Here is a 20983-nt window from a genome sequence, read left to right on the forward strand (position 1 = left end):
GTCTGCTCTCGATGTCCTGCCTGAGGCCGAGGACCAGCCTTCGGCCCCTCCCAGGCCCAGGCCCACGGCGGCCCCAGTCTTCTTCCCCAGCCCCAGACTGTGGGTCTCACCTCCCCCTCCGGAGAGGGGAGGGGACACGATGGCCTCCAGCCTCCTCCCCAGGCTCCAGTTTGAGGGGGTCCCCGCCTGGCCCACTCCCAAAGTGCAATACGGCGCCCAGCCTTCCCTGCCCACCTGCCCCTGTGCTGTGACCTGAGTGTTCGTGCAGCCGCGTCTCCCCCTGTGCCGGCCCCAGTCCTGATGCCCCCGCCTCCATCACAGGCCCCCTGGGGACAGGGAGCTCAGAGCAATAACCCCGCCCCCAGCCCCCACCCAGGAGGGCCCCCTGCCCCATGACCCCCACCAGCGACCTCCAGAGAGTTTACTACAAAAATAAAAGAACAGAAAGAAGTGTGAGATGCAGGGCGCCCAGCGTCGTCGTGGGTGACCAGGGGGCTCGGGGGTGGGAGCTGGGAGGGGTGTTGGGGGGGGGGCTCGGGAGTCACTGTCAAGACACAGGGACGAATGAATGAACAACTGGAGAAAGGCAAAAGGCATAGAGGCGACGGGGTAGGACAGACGCAGGAAGTGATGCCAGACAGTTGTGGAGGGTTCCAGACACCGCGCCGAGGCCCTTGCCCGCCGTCACAAACACAGACCTCTCCTTAGATAATATATATTAAAAAATAAACCTCCAATTCAGGGTATAAAAACAGAGCAAAGGCACTTGGGGGTGGGGGCTGGCCCCCCCCCCGGGCAATACTGAGATGGCCCAGGAATGGGGGCCAGATGGTGCCCCCATGGAATGAAGCCCTGAGTCCCCCAAGCAGGAGGGAGAGAAGGCCGAGGCCAGTGGGAGGTTCGGGGGGCAGTGATCCCAGCTGGGCCCCCCTAGGCGTGGCCCTGGCAGCCTGGCTCCCTCTCCTCAGGCCCTTGGGGTTGGAGATGCTGCGGCAGCTGTGCAGTGGCGGGTGGCCCTCTCCTTCTTGTGAAAAGGCCTGGGGGGAGGGGGAGATGTAGGAGAAAAAAGGAGATGGAGATGGGAAGAGAGATGGAGAGAAAGAGGAGAGAGATGGAGAGAGAAACAGACAGGGAGAAAGGGAGGGTGGGGAAGGAGCACAAAAGAGCCAGAGAAACAGAAACTGACAGAGACGGACAGATGGAGGCAGGAGGCAGAGTGGGGAGATGCAAAAGTCAAAGACAGAGGGAGAGAGATGGATGGGGCTGTGGAGTGGCGAGTGCCTGAGGGAGCCACTCTGGTCCCTCCTCCCCAGGCAGTGCTTGGCTCCCCCAGTCCCCCACTCACCTGCCTGGGGCAGGGGGCCTCAGGTACAGCCAGACTGGGGGACAGTGTTCTCCCCGAGCGGAGACAGGAGGAGTCTCAGGCGGCAAAACTCCTCCTCCACCTCCTGGTTGGGGGATCGTCAATGAGGAGGGTCCCTCCACTGAGTCAGCCCCCTCCTCCCCACCCACCGCAAGGCCACCACCTCCAGCTGTTTAATGGTCTCCTCCAGGCTGAGCAGTTCCTCCCGAATTTCCTGGGGCTGTGCTGGGCTTGGGGGGCCACCCCCTGGGACTCCATCGCCTTCGAGCAGCGGCCCCACCCCACTGTCTTCCTCCGAGGGGAGCAGGAGCTGCTTCAGGGACAGCACTGGACAGGGGCAAGGGGACAAAGTCAGAGGCAGGGCTCGGGCTGGGATGGGTGGGAGGGGAGCGGTGGGACAGAGGCCAGGGGCCTGCGGGTGGGAGTGAGCTTCCGGTTGGCCAGACCTGCAGAAGGGGCTGGGGGCTGCAAAAAGGGGTGCAGAGGTGAGGCTGGGGCTAGGGTGGGGGCGGGGCGGGAGGGCACCGAGGATGGAGATGGGTCCAGGGAGAGGCTAAACTGAAGGTTAAGGAAGGGGCGGGGCTGCAAAAGGAAGAGGGACTTGGGGCCACCAAGGACAGTGGTGCAGGGTCGGGGCCACGCAGGAGGTGGATTTGGTGCATTTGTTTCTGGTGGCTGGCCATACGGCAGGTTGGAAAGCACTGTTCCGGCTGGCGGCAGCCCTGCGGGGGTGGGGCTGAGCTACCTTTCTGAAGGGCCTTGGCGGCGAGCTGGCCCTCAGGGCCTGGTCTGCAGAAGGGCAGGAGGGCGCTGAAGATTCTCTCCATCCGGCCTGAGTCGGGGAGCAGGCAGGGGACTCAGATCCTGCTGGGCTTCCTGTGGACACCCCACCCCCACTTGGCACCCCTCTATCTAGGCTCACCGTCAGCCGGGGGCATCTCTCGGCCACCGTTGCCGTTCTCAGAGCTGCTGAGCAGGGGTTCACGGGTGCTGGGGGAGCAAGTGCTGGGTGACCCCGCCGCCCTGGCCCTGGTGGGCAGCAGGGGCAGGGGGACAGAGAACTAGAGGTGGGGAGGCAGGGAGGTCCGGAGACAGAGACAGAGGTCAAGGCTGGGAGACAGGGAGACAGAGAGGCCCGGCTGGTGGAAGACAGAGAGGCCTGGATAGGAGACAGATGGACCGTGGTGGGGTCGGCGCACGCGTGTACATGCCTTCACAGGCACGCGCGTGCACACACACACACACACACAGACACACACATGCACGTGGAGACTGGGCTGGAGCTCAGGTTCTGGGGACACACAGGGAAGCTGGCCCCTGCCCTCCACTTGCCTCCCTGGCTCCCTCACCTGCTGGGGCTGGGCCGGTGTTTGGGTCGGGAGGTGCGGGCAGGGACCTTCAGGGATCCGGCGGTCTCAGTGATGAGGGCACACCAGCTGGGGAGACAGGGCAGCCCCTGGGCAGTCAGAGCCCCCAGACCCTGTGCCAGGACCTCCCACTCACCCCCTGTCCCCAGAGAACCTGGGCCCTGGGCCTCCTCCTCCTCCACCCGCTCTTGGAACCCAGAGCTGCTCACTTCTTCCGCTCCGACACGGTCTGGGCCACCAGCTCGTATATCTGGGCCTCCTGGTCCCAGGTAAAAATGACATAGAAGGCTTTGTGATCTGCAGGGGGAGGGAGAGGTGAGGCTCAAAGCCAGGGCCATCCCAACATGCACCTGGGGAAGGCCCCCATCATGGTGGCACCTTGTGGCTCCCACGACTCAACTCACCCCTCTGCCCCGCCCCCGGTGCCTCCCTCCGGAGCCCTCTCTCACCTAATCAGGAAACAAGCCCCCAGTCTGGCTCTACCTATGAGACCCCTGGAACCACTCCCCCCACCATGCCCCCTCACTGGGCTCCCAGCTCCCACCCCTGCTGCCTACAACCCCCAAGAGGCAGCCAGGGTCTTTTCAAAATACCAGTTAGAACTGGCTGCTCATCTGTGCAAAAACCTGGGGCAGTTCCCCATCTCGCTCAGTAAAATCCACAACCGGCCTGTGGCCCCGGCCGTGCCCAGCCCAGGGCCCCCCCTCACAGCCTTGGCCTTGGCCTTGGCCTTGGCCAGAACGCGCGTGCCGGGCTCCTTGGAGGGCTCCTCCCCTGCCTCGGGGACAGCCGTGCCCGGGGCCTCACCAGTGGCCACCTCTCGGGTCATGGCGGAGGTGAGCCGCAGCACCGGCCGCAGCATGGTCTTGCCGTCGGGTGTGGGCGTCAGCGTCCGGCTGTGCGACTTGAGCAGCAGCCGCTCATCCTGGCGCTGAAGCAGCAGCAGGAGGTCGTCCAGCAGCAGGACGTGGACCTCTGCAGGGGGGCAAGGCCCGTGCTCAGCACCCTCGCTTGACAGCCCCGTCCCGCGGCCCCCCGCCCGCAGCCCTGGCGCTCACCCACAGCCTTGTCCTTAGTCACCCGCCACGTCAGCGGGCCCTCATGGACCAGCTTCTTCTTGGTGATGTCCAGGTTCTGGAGGCAGGAAGGAGTGATGGTCAGTGAAGGTGAGGGCGGGGCAGGGGAAGGTGCGGATGACCATGGGGTCCGGAGGGGCTGCCCCGCTGGGAATGAGAAGGGGGTCAGAGTTGAGGGGCCCCTCTGGCTTCCTGGGTGTGTTATCAGAGAATCCCCAGGGCGGGGCGGAGGGGAGGAGAGGGGAGGGCAGGTGGGCCGGGGGCGGGGCCACCTTGAACTCGCTCAGCATGGGGTCGCTGCTCTGCCGCAGGTGGGACAAATCCAGGCGCCGCTGATAATCCTTGAGCCGCTGGGGCAGGGAAGGGAAGGAAGTGTCACTGTGACAAGCCAAGAGTTGGGGCCGACCCACAGCGACCCCGAGAGGGACAAGCCGGGGGTCCTGCACACGCGCGCCCCACTGCCCTGGCCCGGGGCCCCGCCCAGGCTCACCAGCAGGTCCTCCATATCGCGCACGGCTTGGTTGACGTGGTGCAGAATTTCCCTGCAGCACTCAGCCGCCAGCTCCACTTTCTCCCGTTCCGCAGGCTCTTCTGCAGGCAAGGGGGAGACCAGCCCCGGTGAACCCCAACCCTGGAAGCTCCCAGTCCCTAGGCCAAGGTTAGAGACAAGAGAGCTGAGGCCCAGCAGCATGGGGCAGGGCCTGCGGCTACCTGTGTTCTGCCCGATGCTCTGCAGGAGCAGCGGGTACTTGGTCAGACGCTGCATCTCCGTGGGGATCATGTCCTTCAGCTGCAGACGGCGGCACCGGGGGCGGCTCTCGGCCTCCTGCGGGGACGGCAGTGCTGAGGCGGCTCTGCTGCGGCTGGCCTTGGGGACCGGGACACCGGCCCCCCTCCCCTGGGACCCTGGGGCCCAGACCCCTGCCTCACCTGCACAAAGGCACAGAACCGAGGCTCCTTGCGCTGTTTGGCTTTGAGCTGCTCTAAGGCGAACGACTGGCGGCTGCAGAAGCGGGAGGAGATTTTCTGGAACCAGGAGCCCTCGGTACCATCAAACTACAGCAAGATTCAGGCCAGGGAGGGTGTCTCAGGTGGGATTGGGGGGAGCGGGGCCTCACTTGGGGATGGCAGCCTAGACAGGAGGACAGGTTAGGGGCCCAGACCCCTAGATCTTGAAGGGGTTGAAAGCTTGAGACCTGGTCTCCTGGGGCCTGGACTTCAGGTCCCCAGCCAGAAGGAGGGGGCGGGGTGAGGGGAAGGGGGTGGCCCTAGGCTGGGCGCCCTCACCTGGGCCAGCAGCACATCTCCGATCTCCTCAATGAGGTAGCCACTGTCCTGCCTCCGCTTCATCAGGCGATCAAGGAACAGGGCTGTGGGGAGCAGAGAGGAAAGGGGGTGCTGTCAGGGCCCGTGAGACTGGATGCAGAGCTGGTCGGGAGCTGGTGCGGGGTGTCGGGCTGCAGGTGGGTGTGTCTGATCCATGGGGCCGGTGGGCCTGTCCCCCCCCCTCACTCCCCACCACATGCTTGTTGATGATGTGTCCCTAGAATGTGAGCTCTGGGGTTCTGGGGTGGGGTCGTGCCCAGAGCTGGAACAGAGGCTGCCCGTGAGACCAGGCTCCAGGGTTTGTCGTCGAGGCAATGAAGGAGAGAGCTGGCAGTGGGACGTAGGGCCACAGCCCTGCACTCACAATGCACCTCGATGAGCTCGTCCAGGCTGGGGAAGATGTTCTGTAGCTCCTCCAGGGAGAAGAATCCCCCATCCGCCATGGGCTGGTAGAAGAGGTCATATAGCACCCGGAGCATGCGCACGTGGGCCGCCTCTGTCACCAGCAGCTCTGCAGGGCCACCGGGCAGGAGGCATGGTTGGGGAGCGTGCAAACTATGGGGGGGGCACTCTCAGAGGCAGGCTGGGGAATGAGTAGGAGGGGACGGGACAGGGATGATTCTCTCTGCGTGGAGTCACTTGCCCCTGAAATAGCCACTGAGAATTCCTCAGCCCCACTGCCTTTCTGTTTTGGCTAGGGCAGCCAGCCAAGGTGACCAATGGTCCCAGTTTGCCCCGCACCATGGTTTTCCCGGCACATGGGATTTTCAGTGCTAAAACTGGGACAGTCCCAGGCAAACGGAGACAAGTTGGTCTCCTCACTGCCTGAAGCTGTGTTTTATGTCTAACACAGCCTGCAGCTGTGTTTTATGTCTAACCGTCCAGCAAGTTTTCTCAGGCTCAGTTTCTGGCACAATGACCCCCTCTCTGCACAGGTTGATGGCCCGAGTTCCAGGGGCCCCAAAAGTCCCCGGAGACTAAATGTACCATTTTGTGTGTTACATATGTATATTTTTCTGGTGAGAGAAACCGCTATGCTGTCCGACGTGGTAGCCATGAGCCACACACAGCTCTTCAAATATTGCTTGATTAAAATGAAATGCAATGCAAAATTCAGTTCTTAGTTGTACTCACCACACTTTAGGCACTCAACAGCCATTATATGGCTGGTGGTTACCATGTTGGAAAGCACAGATATTGCATGTTACCATCATTCCAGAAAGTTCTATCGGATAGCACTGCTGATGTTTTGATCAGATCCTCAGAAGGATCTGTGACCCAAAAAGCATTTATCTACTGCCCTAAAAATTCTGAATGAGAACCCTTCTTAATATTAAGTAATCTGTAAATTAACTTCCAAATGAGCTTCCAAAAGTACTGTACGTTTGCCAAACTCCCCTCAACACACAAATGAGTTGAAATCACAGCACAGAATCGAGACAAAAACGATACTCCCATCATCTGCTCAGAAGTAAGCACTGCTAATGTATTGATTATCTTCCCAAACTTTTCTGGGTGGGAATCTTTTTCTCCCCTGAGCGCTGAAGATCACAGTCATAACAGCAGTTGCATCCGAATGTTCTTACCCTGGGCCCACCACTGCTGAACATTTCACACTAATCATCTCATCTTCATCTTCGTGACAGTCTTTTGAGGTAGGAACTATCACTGCCCATGTTTCCCAAATAAGGAAACAAAGGCTTACGCTACAAATACAATTTTATAGACCGTTTCTGGCTCCTAACATCAACACTGTCCTGCACTACAAAAAATTCTTTGGAAATGTCACTTCAACAATGGCCGCATTCCCGTTCCACGGAATATTCCACAATTTACTTAACAAGCGGTGCTCTGTCAGAAGCGGGCTGCCTTGAAGCTCTGCCCGGTGTAAGTAACACCGAGATGGACATCTCCCTGCGCCTGTCTGACTCTGCTGGAGCTGGGTTGTGTCCTCGGCCGCAGTGGGTTGGAGGGGGCGGCACTTACCGTTGATGACCTCCTGCCGCTTCACCTGGCTCTTGGGAAGGCTGTGCAGGGTGCCCGGGGGGACGAGCTCCCGCCAGCCGGGGGGCTCTTCTGGCTCCAGCTCTAGTCCCGATCGGCCCGGCTCCCCCTCATCTCCAGGCTCGGGGCTGTGGGACAGAGGCCTCATTAGGGCCCCAGCGCAGGGCATCCCAGAGAGCAGCCTTCAACCCTTTATAGTGTCCAACCCCATCCCCTAGGGCTGCAGACCAGCCCCCAGATCTGGAAAGAAGCCTCTTACCCCTCTCCTGTGACCACTGGAGGCCCTCAGTGACCTCAGCATCTGATACCCAGTTCTTGGTGATTCTGGCAAAGACCCCCCACCCCGGCCTCCCTGACTCTCCAGGCTGCCTCAGTGGATGGGGGGGAGGAGTGACGTACGTGGCTCGTCGGGCAGGGCCAAGCACGGCCGTGGCGGAGCTGGGGTCCATGTCCACGTCGCTCCGGGAGCGGCCCCCACCCCGGCCCTTAGCCCCGAGGCTGCCCCGGGAAGGCCGGCGGCGGTCACTCACCCGCAGGCTCTCCGAGCGCCCCAGACGCCCCGACAGCCTGGACCCCGAGGCCAAGGACAGAGTCAGGCAGAGGCCAGGACAGAGATAAGGAGAGACCAAGACAGGGACAGAGACGGGGAGAGGCCAGGACAGAGATAGACAGGGACAGATGGGGAGAGACCAGGACAGAGACGGGGAGAGACCAGGACAGAGATAGACAGGGACAGATGGGGAGAGACCAGGACACAGAGACGGGGAGAGACCAAGACAGGGACAGAGACGGGGAGAGACCAGGACAGGGACAGATGGGGAGAGACCAGGACAGAGATCAAACATGCAACAGAAGAGAGGAGAGAGTCAGAAGGACCAGTGTGACTTTGGGGTGCTGGGGCAGTGAGGGGGGTGGCCAGAAGGGATACTGAAATTGGTGGAGGAGGGGAGGGGAACCCAGTATGGAGCACAAAACTGACCCCTCCCTTCCCTGAGGCAGGGGGATGGGGACAGAGGCAGGAGTTGAGGGAGGGAAGGGGGATTTCAATACTTAGCTCTTCGGCTTGAGGGTGGCGTGCCCACCCACCCCTCACAGGGGTGAAGGGGAGGGGGTGGCCCATGGGGAGAGGGGAGGGGCTGGGAGAAATGGGGGAGGGGCTAGCCCTCCCCCCACCCAGGGCCCAGGCACCCACCTCTTCCACCTTCTGGGGAGAGAGGGGCACAGGGTCAGAGGTGGACCCAGATGGAACCCAACTCACCTCCCCCACCCGCCAAAGGGTCCCCAAAGCAGCGGCACAAGGACAGGCAGGGGGCAGAGCCTGCCCCCCAACTGTGAGGGGGACAGGGCCCCCAGGCACAGAGCACAGAGGGCTGGGGGATGGAGGGAAGGGGCACTGGGAGGCAGGAGCAAGGCGGCTGGGCTGGAGGCTTAAAAGAGAAGGGGGAAGAGATGGAAAAGTGCAGGGCGGAGGGTGGGGGCAGAGGGAGAGGGGCCAGGAGGAGCTGAGGGGAGGGAAAGCAGAGGAAGAGGAAGGGGGAGGAAAGGAGAGAAAGAGAGGGAGGAGGGGGAGAGAGAAAATCAGTGAAAAAGGAAGGAGAGGAAGAAGAGAAGGAAAAAGGGAGGAAGAAGGAAGGAAAGGGGAGATGAGGAAAGAGAGCGGAAGAAAAAGGGAGAAGACGGAAAGAGGGAGGAGCAGGGCAGAGTGGAGACAGCTTGGCTCAGGGACAGGCAGGTGCAAGTGGCAGTGCGACCCCCAACACACACCCTCCCTGCACTGGATAAGCCCGGTCCTGCGCCCGGCACCTCCCCTGCACCCGGCCCTGGGCACCTCTCCGTGTCAGCACCCTCCTCTGTGCTCTCCAGGGGCGCTGCAGGCTCCAGGCTGGCCGGGCCCTGCGGGGGCGGGTCCCCCAGCTCGGGGAGGGCATCAACACCTGTGGGGATAATGGGGGTGGGGAAAGCAAGGCTGGCTGGAAGGTCCCTGCCACGGTGAGACCCACACCCTGGGGGCCTCCGTTCCTCTAAAGCCATCCAGTGCCTGGCCGACACCAAGTGGCTGCTCTATACTTCAGCGGGAGACGGACAGATGGAAAGACCTCTGAGAACAGGGCCATGGGCAGGTGGGGCTCAGTGGGTGAAGATGCTGCAAAACTAGGGTGCCAGCCTCGCACTCGGGGAGGAGACTGGATGCGTCCACATCCATGCATTCTCCCGACACTCAACTGGGACTTGTGGGAAGAGAATGTACCCGTTTAGAGGTGAGGGGACTGAGGTTCGAAGAGTGGGGAGTGACTTCCAAGATCTAACACAAGTCAAGCGCACAGCCAGGATCTGAACCCAGGCCTGGCCAAGTATTAGTCTGAGATCCAGAGGGCTGAGGGCCACCCAAGGAGTGTGAGACCTTAAGTTCATGGAGCAGCTGGGCTCACCATCTAAGGGGGCGCTGATTGGTAATGCACTCAGAGAGGGTTCTGGGAAATGAAGCCGTGGGGGCCGATGGGAAACGTAGTCCAGGGAGGTGGGGAAACCTGTCACCAGAATAGAGGTGCGAGCTTGCGAAGAAAGCCGTGGAAAGGGTAAACCGAGGGAAGGGGTTGGTTATCAATAACCCTGGTGACCAGGAGCAGGGAGGGCAGAGAAGCAAGGGGCTGTTTTGCTGCGGGGCCCAGGAAACTCTCACCTGGTTCCCGGTCAGGGCTGTCCCCAGACAGAGGGTGCAGAGGAACTCCGGGGGTGTCCTGCCCAGGGGCTCCGACATTCCGGTCCCGGGAGGGCACCCCCAGACCTCCCTTACGTTCTGTAAGGCCTGGCTTCTCACCTGGGGAGGCATTGAAGGACAAAGGGGAATATGAGAGTCCAGCGACTCTAATCCACAAAGGCCTGGGGATCCAAGATGCTGGCTCTGCCCCATCCTCCCCATCACCCAGGAGACCCCTCCTCCACCCTCAGAGCCAGGAGTCCCAGCCCCTCGCCCATCCTCCCTCAGACCTAGTAGGTCCCCTGCCCTCCTCTCTCAGGTCCCCAGGATGGATGCTCTAGCTTCAGGACTATTACCATCAGCCTCAACTTTGAGGTGTCGAAAGTCTGGGGCTGAAACGAGAGATGGGACCATGAGGTGGGGGCAGCATGGGGAAGTCGGGGCAGGGCCGAGGCTGGGCACCTCACCCTGGGGCTCTCCCCGGTTCCAGCGGGCGGCATCCAGGAAGCTGCTCAGTCCTTTCTTGGTCTTGGTCGGTTCTTCTGACCGCCGGTTCCCCATCACCTATGGAAGGTGGGGGGAGGAGGGGGCTGGGCATTTCTGTGCCGATGCCAACAAAGAGGGATCAGACCCCAGCGGTGCAGAGTCTCGAGGCCCCCCGGGGGGTCTCTGGGGAGGTAAGGGCTGGGTTTGGGCGCTCAGGGAAGCACCTTTTTCCGGAAGAAATTCCTCCCCGACTTCTTGTCCCCACTCTTGGTCCGCACCCCGAGGTGGCGCATGTACAGGGTGATGGCGCTGACCACGGCAGCACTGTGGGGAGGGGACGGTGAGGGCGCACAGACACACGCACTGCCACGCGCACTCCCACGGACGCAGGTGCCCTGCTACCCTCACAGCTTCCCCTCCGCTCGCTTCCCACACCAGCCCCATGACCACTTCCTGCTGAGTATCTGAGCAAAGCGGGGAGAGAGAGGGTTTTAGGGGATGGAGCCAGAGATGTTGCTCAACGCCCAGGCCCCTAGGCAGGCAGGCCCTCCTCCCTCGGGCCCAGGAAACCGAACTCCCCGCCGGCCTCTCTGCTTCCATCACCTCTTTTCCTCATCGTTAGAGATGGTGTGTCTGTAAGAAGAAGAAAGAAGTTTGTGACAAATTTGCTAAGCCTGGGGTCCCTGACCACCCAGCACAATTGTCCAGGTTGCTGTCCCCTTCAAAGCTGGGACAGGGAGAGAGAGGCAGACGGGGGGGGGGGGTGTTGCTGCTGACGCATCTGGGAAGGACAATCACTGAAGGACAGACTCTCACCCGGGGTCGTGAGAGTTGCAAGGACAGGACCCAAAGCCCAGGCCTGAATGCAAGACCGTGGACAAGACCCGGAAACTAGGAGGGACCCCAAAGCTGGGAAGGGAAGATGCAAAACCAGATGGATAAAATGCCAGGGCTGGGCCCCTGAAGTCAGGGGAGGAACCCAAACGCTGGGAAATAAACGCTGAAGCTGCAGAGGGAGCCTGGAAACGGAAGGAACGGGGCAGCAGAGGGCGCCCTCTGGGCTGCGGAGGGGCTGGTCCCACTCACTGCATCTCCTCCAGGTGGGTCAGCTGCCGCTCGGCCAGGTGCCGCTCCCGGGCCTCATAGCTGGCGCGGTCCCGCCCAACCCAGGCCCCCAGCTGGATCAGCTCCTGCTCCCAGGGCGTCATGCCCATGAGCTTCTTGGAGCGGAAGTCCTCCAGCTGCCGGCTGACGGCTGCCTGCTGGGTCTGCACCACCTCCTGCACGAACTGCCGCTGGACATCCTCGGAGAGGAGATCGGGCCGCGTGCGGTCTGCAGGGACAGGGACCAGTTCCCTGGGCTGTGACTCCCCTCCCACCCTTCGACTCTGACAGCTATGCTTCCTTGGGCTGTGGTGGCCATGAAGAAGGAAGAACAATCCCGTCCTGGGAGCATGAGAGTGCGGCCTCCCTCCCGGGGGGCTCCTGGTCCCTGCTAGAGAACTCTTACTCATCCCAAAATCCCCTCTCCTCTCCTTACCAAGTTCAAAGGCCACGGTGGGAGGGACCGACACCCGCAGAATCTGCTCAGGGGAGAGAATGGAGTGAAGGGGAGGACTCAGCAGTGAAGGGGCAGCGACGGGAGGGACGGAGGGGAGGACTCAGCAGTGAAGAAGCGACGGGAGGGAGGGGAGGACTCGGCAGTGAAGGGGGCAGTGTTGGGATCAATGGGATGGCAGCCCAAGTACCAGTGGGTACGATGCTCTGAGGGGAGGGAGCAGTGGAGGGAGGGCCAGGCTGGCACAGGGTCTCCCCAGACCAGGCCGCCCTTCACGTTGCCCTCAGCAGGTTGGAGGTTGGGAGGAGCAGGCTGGCTGTCCAGGGTGAAGGGGACGGGGGATGGGCCCCCTCGAAGGTGTCTCTCACCGCACACTTATCCAGGAAGCTGTGGCAGAAGTCGCCGAAGGCCTTCTTGGCCTCCTTGGGGCCCAGTGAGCCCAGCATGTCCGCGTGCAGGCAGCAGAGCTGGGGGAGACAAAGTGTGACCCATCCTCCTCCCACCCCACCCAAACCGCACTGCCCCTTGGAACGGCTCAGGGCGCAAACCCTCTGTGAAGTGCTCCCTGATGTCCCCCATCCCCATACCAGGCCCCCGCCTGCCTCCCCAGGCCACCACGGCTTTCGTTAATTTTCTCTCCTGTGAAGTGGTTCTTTGGTCTGTCTTCTCTCTGCTGCTGCTGCTACTACCGCCACCCCCAGCTACAGTAAGCGGGCTCGGTGTGTTCCTGACGCTGTGCAAACTCTTTAGCCGCATTACCCTGTTCAGTCATGGGGAGGATGATCGTTATCCCATTTTACAGATGAGAAAACAGCTGGTAAGTGACAAAGTTGGGACTGGATCTCAGGCAGCCTGTCTCTACTGCTCCCCATTGCCTAGCAATACCGTGAGTTACTTGAGGGCGTGTGTGTGCGTGTGTGTGTGTGTGTGTGTGTGTGTGTGTGTGGCAGGGGGGACGTTCTGATTCATCTGTGTCCCAGACAGGGCCTAGTACACGGCGGCACTGGGCACATAAACAGGAGGACAAGTGGCACTCACTCACTCACTCATCAAGCACTCCTTGAGGTCGCCTACGTGGCAGCCCTATGCTGGCTGACACTGGCAATGCTGTGGGGCCTCCAACCTGTCCTGGCTCCTGGGGGACTCTCATCAGGTAAGGGACATGGTCTCAGTGTGCTAAGGACTCGCCCCAGTAATCTATGCCTGCCCCCTCCCCACGCCCCCATAAAGCAAAACTCCATCAGAGGCCAACAGGAAGCAGCCCAAGGGACCACGACTATCTCCTGGCCGCTCCCCCAGCCAAGGAGGTGAGGAAACAGCATGAGGACAAATCTCAAAATGCCGAAGGCCATCTGGGTCACCTCAGCCGAACCCCTGGCCAGGCCTCAGTTTCCACATCTGTAAAGGGACACGGCAGTCAGCACAATCCCTGGGCTAAATTCCAGGAGTTCAAGTTCTAGAAACCCTCAGGCTCAGCAGGGGGACTCCGTTGCCCAGAGGGCCAGAGCCTCCATGCACCAGGGGAGGGGGTAGCCACTTTTCTGGCAATTTCCTGATTGCCTGCCAGTTTTTGAAGCTTTGGTGTCAGTCGATACACTCTTCTCTCTGCACCCCCCAGGCCTCCCTCCCTGCCACTTCCATCAGTCTCCTTGTTTTCTGGAGGGATCTACCTCGCATTTCCAGTACAGAGCAGTGCCCTAGGCTAAGCCCAGCTCCCAGCCTGCGCTGGGCTGCACGGGGTCTTGGGACGGGACCCGGGTCCACAGAGCCCCCTCCAGCCAGTGTTGTGGCTTCTTCCTCCCTAAGTCACCTGCTGGGTTCTCTAGACTCTGCAGGTGTCTCCCAGATGGCATGGCTCCACATGCACACCTCCCCGGTATTTTCTGCCCGATAACAAGTTTTCCGGGTCATCCGTTACATTCCCTCTGCCTCGTGGGCTGCTTTTAGCAGTTTCCTTGTTTCTGGACCAGAGCCTACTGTGCCGCCTAGACCCGAGGAGGCTAACGGTTTTCTCCCAACCACCAGCTCTGAAGGACTGATTGGTAGCACATGCAGAGAATTTGATTTCCAGAGTCTGGGAAAAGTCGCTGTCACTGATGGGTGATGCTGCCGTGGGCACGGAAGGGGGCCGGGGGCATGGTTTCCACCAGGCTGCTGGATTCTCCGCTGCTCTGCGAGGCTCTGCCGCGCCTACTCTCCCGGGCTGCGCCCACTGCTCAGAAATTTACACGGGGCACCTGCAACCTTGTCTGCATCCCGTAGTGGGCTTCCTGGCTCTCAAGCTGTGCGCTCTGGATCCCGCCTGGCTCATCCTCGCTGGTCTAACGCACTGAGCACTGTGGCTGGTCCCAGCCCCGCCCCGCCCCGCCCCTCGCCTACCCAGCCCCGCCCTCACCAGGGGTCCTGGCTCGAACTGCATGGCCACGTGCTGCAGGAGGGCCATGAGGTGGGCCGGGCGCCGCTTCACCTGATCCAGGCTCTGGAACTGGTTGTTTTGCTCCTCGGGGTTCTGGGGGCGGGGATGGGAGTGAGACAGTGGGGAGCAGAGGAGGGGCTTGGGGCTTGACCCTCCCTCTTCCCCGGCACTTCCCGGTGGATCCAAGCTGGCAGGTGGGGTGCTGATGGTGTCTCTGCTGTGATGGTGGCAAGTCAGGGGTTGGGGAGAATGGATGAGATTTAACGTTACAATGGTGGGTGAAGAGGACGGAAATCAGGAGAGATGGAATGAGGATCTGTGCTGTAATTAGGGGGCGGGGGCAGCGATAAAAACTGGGGTTAAACAGGGTGAGAGTCTGTGCTGTAATGGGGGGGGCACTGAGGATGGGGTGAGGGCATGAGGAAGGAGGTACCAGGAAGATTAAAGAAAGAGAGATGGGCAGTGAGAGGAGGCTGAGTGACAGCATCTGAAGACAGAGAACAGGACCTAAGGTGGGAGAGGGGACACTGAAGACGGGACTTGAGGGCTGGGGCCCCGGGGGGCCTGGGACATAAGCTCTCCCACCCCACCTCCCTCTCACCGTCTTCAGCTCATTCTCAAAATCCTCGTCCTCAGCCCCAATGATGCTGACGGGCACCAGGCCGGGCCGGGGTGGCCCTGGGGCCTGTGGAAGGGGAGGGATGGCTTCAGCCCACAGTGCTCCCCACCTCACAGCCCCCCAGTCCCCTCACCCCTCGGCTCTCTCGGCTCTCTCCACTCACCGCCCCTCGGGCGACGTCTTCGGCCTCCATGGGCTCTGCAGGGCTGGGGGAAGAGGAGGGGCCGCGGTTAGAGGGGTGGGAGGGGGCGGCCCAGGGCGGTTACTCACAGATTCCTGGCCCAGGTGCCAAGGTGAGTAAACAGCCTCCGCCCCCATCCCGGCCTCCACAGCTCAATGGGGCCTCTGTGTGGCGACAAAGAGCCCTTCAGAGGCCAGCCAGGGCAGGGAGCCCAAGGACAGGGAGCCTTGTGGGGTGGGGTGGGGGGGAAGCTGGAGGCCAGGAGCCTGGGTCCGTGAGAGAGCTGTGGCCGGGAGAGCCTGCGATTTCGGGTCCCCAATGGAGGAGGGGCTGGGGGCTGGGTCCTGAGGAGGCAGGGCCTGCAGGCGAGCAGAGGTGGAAAGGCTAAAGGGGAGCTGGGAGGGAGATAACTGGGGCATGGGGGCTCTGCTCTGACCTGTGACAGGCTTGGGGCAGGATGCTGCCTCTGAACCCACCAGCCCTGCTTCCTGTGACAGGAAATCACAATGGCAAATCCCCCAACCCCCAACTGTCTCCACACGAGAAAACCAAACTCTGAACCCTCCTCCCTCAGGACCAAGAGTCCTGGACCCCACTTCTTCCCCTCAGGGACCTGGCATCTTTCCGGCTTCCATCCCAGAAAACAAGGGACGGTCCTCAGAGAGCCTATCCCAAGGGGTGTCTATCTCTCTCACCCTATGTCCACCTGTCCGGTCTGTGTGTCTGCCGGCTAGCCTCTCCCCAGCCGCCTCTCCATTGAATCTGCCTCATGCCTTTGACCTTCCTCTCCCCGTTTCTTCATTTTCTCTCGCCTTTCCTTCAGACCTGTCTCATTTTCCCACTGTCCCTGCCTCCCCTCCGCTAGGTCCCACCCCTGCTTCTCTTGCTCCCTGTCTTCCCCCTCAGTCTCTGCCTGTCTCCCCACATCTGGTTCCTGCAGCCACTGTCCCCGCACCTGTCTGCGTCACTGTCTCATGGGCTGTCTCTCGTCTCTCTCTCTCCCATCTCTCGCTGTCTCTCCCATCTTGTCTCCCTTAGAATCTCCACTTCTCCCCGCGTCTTCCCACTGACATCTTCTGTGTCCTTAATTAGTCTGACTAATGCCACTCGAGCCCGTGTCAGGTGGGAAGGCGCTGTGGAAAGAGGGGTGGGGTGGACCTGTGCGGGGGGGTCCTCCCCACAGCCCAAAGCTATTTATAACCCTAGTCGCTGGAGACCCACCCTTCTCCCTCTTCCACAGGCCTCCTCCCTAGCACTCAATAAATGGCAGCCGGGATTTTGATTATGATCATTAAACAATGATGCTTTCTGGAGTGTCCAAATGCCATCCTATGGGTTCACCCAAGCAGGCCTCATTTTTATTCTTTTCCATAAAGTGTATCTGTTCAACATCCAAGCTTGGGTGACTTAAGATCTGAGCATTGTTAAATGTTCACATAAATAAATTTGCAAAACAAGACAGAAAAATAATAGTAATTTATTATGAGAGCTGAACTTACACCACACTTACAGTGTGCTAGGCACTGCTCTAAGTGCTTCTCACAGAGTAAATCACTGAACCCTCAAAACCACAAGCACCCCATCTATTATTACTCCCATCCAAGATAGAAAACCTTCACCGGGGACTTCCCTGGTGGTCCAGCGGTTAAGACTCCGTGCTCCCAATGCAGGGGGCCTGGGTTCGATCCCTGGTCAGGGAACTAGATCCCGCATGCCGCAACTAAGACCTGGCACAGCCAAATAAATAAATATAAAAAAAAATAATAATAAATAAATAAAGAAAAAGAAAACCTTCACCGGGCCATCAGCTGCAACTTCTGGGCTGGAAAGCATGACCATGGACATGGAGGGTCCCTGCTCATCCCACTCAGGGGTGGAAAAGTTTGACAGAGGCAGGGAAGATTCCAAAAGGGCAAAGGCGAGGACACACACATTATCTGAGCAAATGTTTACATGCCAGGCAGGCCCTGGAACATGCACTTGATGTGTATTATCTCTTTTATTCCTCATCACAATGATAGGAAATAATAGTTAACACTTAATGTACACTAAGTGCCATTAAATACGTGCCAGGAACAGTATTACTGCTTGATAGATATTAACTCAGTCCTCTCAGTGACCCTGTGAAATCAGTCGTCTTCTTATTATCCCCATTTTACAGAGGAGGAAAGTGCAGCACAGCTCATAAGAGGCAGAGCCAGGATTCTGACCCAGGCAGTCTGGCTCCAGAATTTATGCATTTAACTCCCAGAATGTACGGCTTTGGAGCATGGGGAATCCCCACCCCGACCTTAGGAAACTGAAATCTGAACCAAAGCTGAGACACATCAGGTTTCCCTGTGGTGTCTGGGAGTCAGGGGTATGTGGGCACTGTGGCCTGGGCAGGAGTGCAGATTGGACTCAGCTGCCCCACAGAGGCCTGGGGCTCAGAGAGGATTGGGGAGGGGGGTGGTTGCTTAGAAGATGGGGCGTCGTCCCACAAAGGCTAGAGGATGATGGGTTGAAGCGGTCAGATGGATCTAAAGGCAGCTGACAAGCCCTGGGGTCCAGCAGAGGGGGTGCTATGTGCATGGGGCTGTGGAGATGAGGGCAGGTTCAGAAGGTCCTTAAGGGTGGGGGTCCTAGAGCAAAGCGGGCATGTGTGAGGACTACATGGGTGCCTGGGTTCTATGCAGGGCTCAGGGTCTATAAGATACTGAGTGGATGAGCCTGGTCTCCAAGAACCTCTAGGAGCCTTAAAGAACCTAAAATACAGAGTATTCAAGGTGAGCCCTTGGAATGCATAAGGACCCAGATTCTATCTGACATATGATGGGTCTACAAGGATCCTTGGATCACACAGGATCATAAGTCCTTAATGGAAAGAAGCTAGTTTACGGGATCTCTGGAGACTTAAAAGGGGACCAGAATTCTATAGGGGAGTGTGGTGGTCCCCGAGACCCAGGATCTACAGGGCCCCGGATTCTAGCGGATGCTATTGATCTATGGAAACCCCACATCTGTAAGGAGCCGGACCTCCATGGGGGGGGGGGCAGCAGGAACCTGGAGGGTCTGTAGGACCTTGTAATTTACATGGAGCGTGGCGGGTCTACACGAGCCCCAAATCATATGTAGGACGTGGCGGGTGTACACGGCCCCAAATCCTACAGGGAACGTGGCAGTGTGCATGGTCAGGGATGCTGGGGAGGACGTGCGGAGTCAGGGTGTGACGCCCGCCGGGGGCCGCGTCCTTCACCTGCTCCCGGTCGGAGGAGAAGCACCGCAGCTGCCAGAACCGAAGCCTCCGCGCGCCGGCTCCGGGCTCCCCCACCCCCGCCTCCGAGTCGCTCTAGCCACCCCAGAGTCCACCTTTGCTTCCAGCTCCACTCCTCCCGCCAGCCGCTCTAGCCCGCTCCTGCCAGGCTCCAGCCCGGGAGACTCTACTCCTCCTGCCGGCCGCTCTAGCTCTCCACTGAGCCACGCTGGCCAGATAGGGCCGCTCTGGCCTGCCTTGGAGGGCTGGCGTTTCCGTATCTCGACTGCCCCCGTCACTCTCCTGGGCCCCGCCCCCTGCCCCCTGCCCCCCGCCCCCAGGCCAGAGTTGGGGATGGTTCCAGCCCCCAGACCAGTGCTCAATCCGAGAACACCGAGTCGCCCCGGCCCTTAGCCCCCAGACTGGGATCCTCACCCTATCTTTCCGCCCTAACTTGGGACCGTTTGAATTCCCAACGCTCGTATATTAATTCTCCCTGCACTGCCTCCCACCCCGCCTCACACTTTCCGCTGGGGCCGCAAAGCAAAAATCCTTGGTTTGAGCATACCTTCCCATCTGACATGCAGTGGAACCTGGAAAAAGTAATTAACGCTCCCTGGGCCTCAGTCTTCCCATCTGTACAATGGGAAAAGATCTCCAGTTCTGTTCCCCTGCCACCCATCTCCCAGGGTATAACTCATGACCCAGAAAAAGACCTTTCCAAAAAATGCTTTCAAACGCGTTCTGCAACTTTCAGCTTCACAGCGGCCTATGACCCTGTTATTGTCGTTTTTCCTTTTGGGTGGCTCTAAAGCATGCGGGGTTGGAGGATGGCGCTTAGCTGAAAGCACCTGCGAGTTCAAATCCCAACTCCACTCGGTCTCACGATGTATGTGACCTGGGACGAGTCGGTTTTACTCCCTGGGCCTCAGTTTCCCCACCTGTGCAATGGGAGTGATCATCCGTCCTCCGCCAGACAGTTGGGAAGCCTTGACCCCCGGCTCGCAGCCCTCATCTCACCTACTGGGCACTGAGCAAGAATTAGTTCTCCTCTCTTTGTCCCCTTTGACAGATGGAAAAACTGAGGCCCAGGGAGGGGCGCCTGCTGGCTCAGTGGGGCCGGGAGGAGGCCGCTCCACTGCCGGCAGCGCCCAGCCCCCTCCCTCCTCCTCCCCACTTCCCCTAGCAGCCGAGGGGAGAGAGGCCGGGCGGCGCCAGGGACGGTGTACCTGGTGTCCGCGCGGGGAGGTGACCGGCGGGGCGCCCGAGGTCGGGCTCGGCGATCCCGGGCCCGGTGTCCCGGCTCCCGCTTCCTGGCTCTGGCGGGGCAGGAAGTTGGGGCGTTTTTCCGGAGGCCCCCGCCCCGCCGCCCCTCTCCGCTTCCTGCCCGCGCCCCGGGCCCGCCCGGCACCTCCGCCTCCTTCCCCTTCTCGCCGCCAGCCCCGCCCCTCCTTTCCCCGCTCCGCCCGGGACCCGCCCGACCGCTGCCGGCTTAGTCCGTCTGCCCGTCCGCAGGGCGCGGGTTCCACCTTTCTCATATATGTCTGGCGTCGGCCATCACCTCCCTGGCGAGGCTGGGGGCCCTGCGTCCGCCTCAGTCTGCGCAGCAGCCGCCCCTGCTTTCCGTCTCTGTATGTCTCTTGGTCTTCCTCTCTCTTTTTTTTTTTTTGCCTCTGTGTGTTTCTGTCCGTGTTCCTCTCTTTGTGTCTGTCTCTCTTTTTCCGTTGAGGTCTTTCCCTCCCGCTAACGGGCCCCTGCTTCTCCCCGTTGTCTTTTCAACTCTTTGTCACTTTCTCCCCCAGAGCCTTCTCTCCCCATCTCTGGGTCTGGATCTTTCTGCATCGCCATCAGTCATTTCCCCAACTGTTGCTTTCCCTAGAGTCTCAGGGGTCAGCCTCTCGATGTCCATTTATCTATGGACCCTTCTTTCCTTCCTATCTCTTCCTGCTGTCTCTCTGTCTCTCTCTGATACCCTTTCTCTTCAGTGTCTTTCAATTCACTTGCTTTGTCTCTCCATCATTATCTTTGTCTCGATTTCCCTCCCCTCTCTAGCTCAGAAACTCTGTATCTCTGTCCCTCTCTGTCAACCGCCTCTGGATTTCCCCACCATCCCCAGTTTAGGGCCACAGACTCTCCAAATCCCACTTCTACAAGGCCACTCCCAGAGAACAGGTGTGGCCATGGTTAGAATTTGGTACCAGTCTCACCAGACAGTCCACTGTGTCTTTGGGACTTAAATATGCATAAATGAATATGGTTACCTGGGTCCCCTTTGTGTCCCCCTCTGCTCAGGCACATGGCCTGGGTTGGGGCCCTTCCCAAGACACTTCCTGGTTCTTTCAGGGGACAGCCAAGACTGGCTACCTGGTCCCAGGTGTGGGGAGTGGTCAGGAGCTGGGGGAGGAGGGGGCTGAGGTCCTGGACTTCTGGGTCCCAGAGGAGGAGGGGGAGTGGTCCCCATGAGATCCGTGACTCCTGCGAGGGTCTGCAGTTGGGAAGGATTTATTATCACTAAGTGGCCATGACAGAGCAGGGAGCGGGGGGGGGGGAGGTGACATTAATGAGGCTGCTACAATCAGCTCCCCTAGAAGCAGCGACTAAGGGCTCATTACCCGCTGGATGGGAGGGGAACCTGGGAAAGGCAGTAAGGGGAGGAT

The 20983-nt window shown here is 60.1% G+C and overlaps 1 protein-coding gene across 6 annotated transcripts; it reads right to left on the minus strand.

Moving 5' to 3' along the window:
- Positions 1-805: 805 nt before the first annotated feature.
- On the minus strand, positions 806-19767 carry ARHGEF1 (Rho guanine nucleotide exchange factor 1). 6 transcript variants are annotated; one of them, XM_061174521.1, is made up of 30 exons: positions 19556-19640; positions 15077-15119; positions 14896-14979; positions 14274-14387; positions 12247-12345; positions 11861-11903; positions 11407-11653; positions 10924-10953; positions 10545-10644; positions 10302-10398; positions 10191-10202; positions 9817-9954; positions 8965-9070; positions 7536-7703; positions 7119-7264; positions 5497-5643; positions 5094-5176; positions 4737-4862; positions 4518-4632; positions 4297-4397; positions 4079-4156; positions 3789-3864; positions 3538-3705; positions 2940-3027; positions 2713-2799; positions 2286-2353; positions 2109-2195; positions 1527-1690; positions 1346-1448; positions 806-1037 (listed from the first exon to the last, which is right to left on the minus strand). In XM_061174521.1, the coding sequence occupies exons 2-29, from the start codon at positions 15104-15106 to the stop codon at positions 1365-1367; spliced, it is 2886 nt and encodes a 961-aa protein (XP_061030504.1). In that variant the 5' UTR covers positions 15107-15119; positions 19556-19640; the 3' UTR covers positions 806-1037; positions 1346-1364. The 6 variants fall into 6 exon arrangements, with proteins under 6 accessions (XP_061030504.1, XP_061030503.1, XP_061030507.1 ...); XM_061174520.1 differs by having other exon boundaries at positions 10191-10226; XM_061174524.1 differs by having other exon boundaries at positions 10191-10398; positions 19556-19767.
- Between the last annotated feature and the right edge of the window lie 1216 nt (positions 19768-20983).

This window comes from Eubalaena glacialis, chromosome 18 (genome assembly GCF_028564815.1).
Source record: "Eubalaena glacialis isolate mEubGla1 chromosome 18, mEubGla1.1.hap2.+ XY, whole genome shotgun sequence".
Taxonomy (NCBI): Eukaryota; Metazoa; Chordata; class Mammalia; order Artiodactyla; family Balaenidae; genus Eubalaena; species Eubalaena glacialis.

Bases quoted from the DNA above. Each gene is read 5' to 3' on its own strand.
- ARHGEF1 (XM_061174524.1), bottom strand. From the start codon at position 15,106: ATGGAGGCCGAAGACGTCGCCCGAGGGGCG. The intron at 11,904-12,246 runs GTGAGAGACACC...TCCCCTGAGCAG, and splicing joins GCTTCCTGGATAAGTGTGCG to ATTCTGCGGGTGTCGGTCCC. The intron at 3,028-3,537 runs GTGAGGCCCCGG...CTCCCCCTGCAG, and splicing joins GACCCGAGAGGTGGCCACTG to ATCACAAAGCCTTCTATGTC.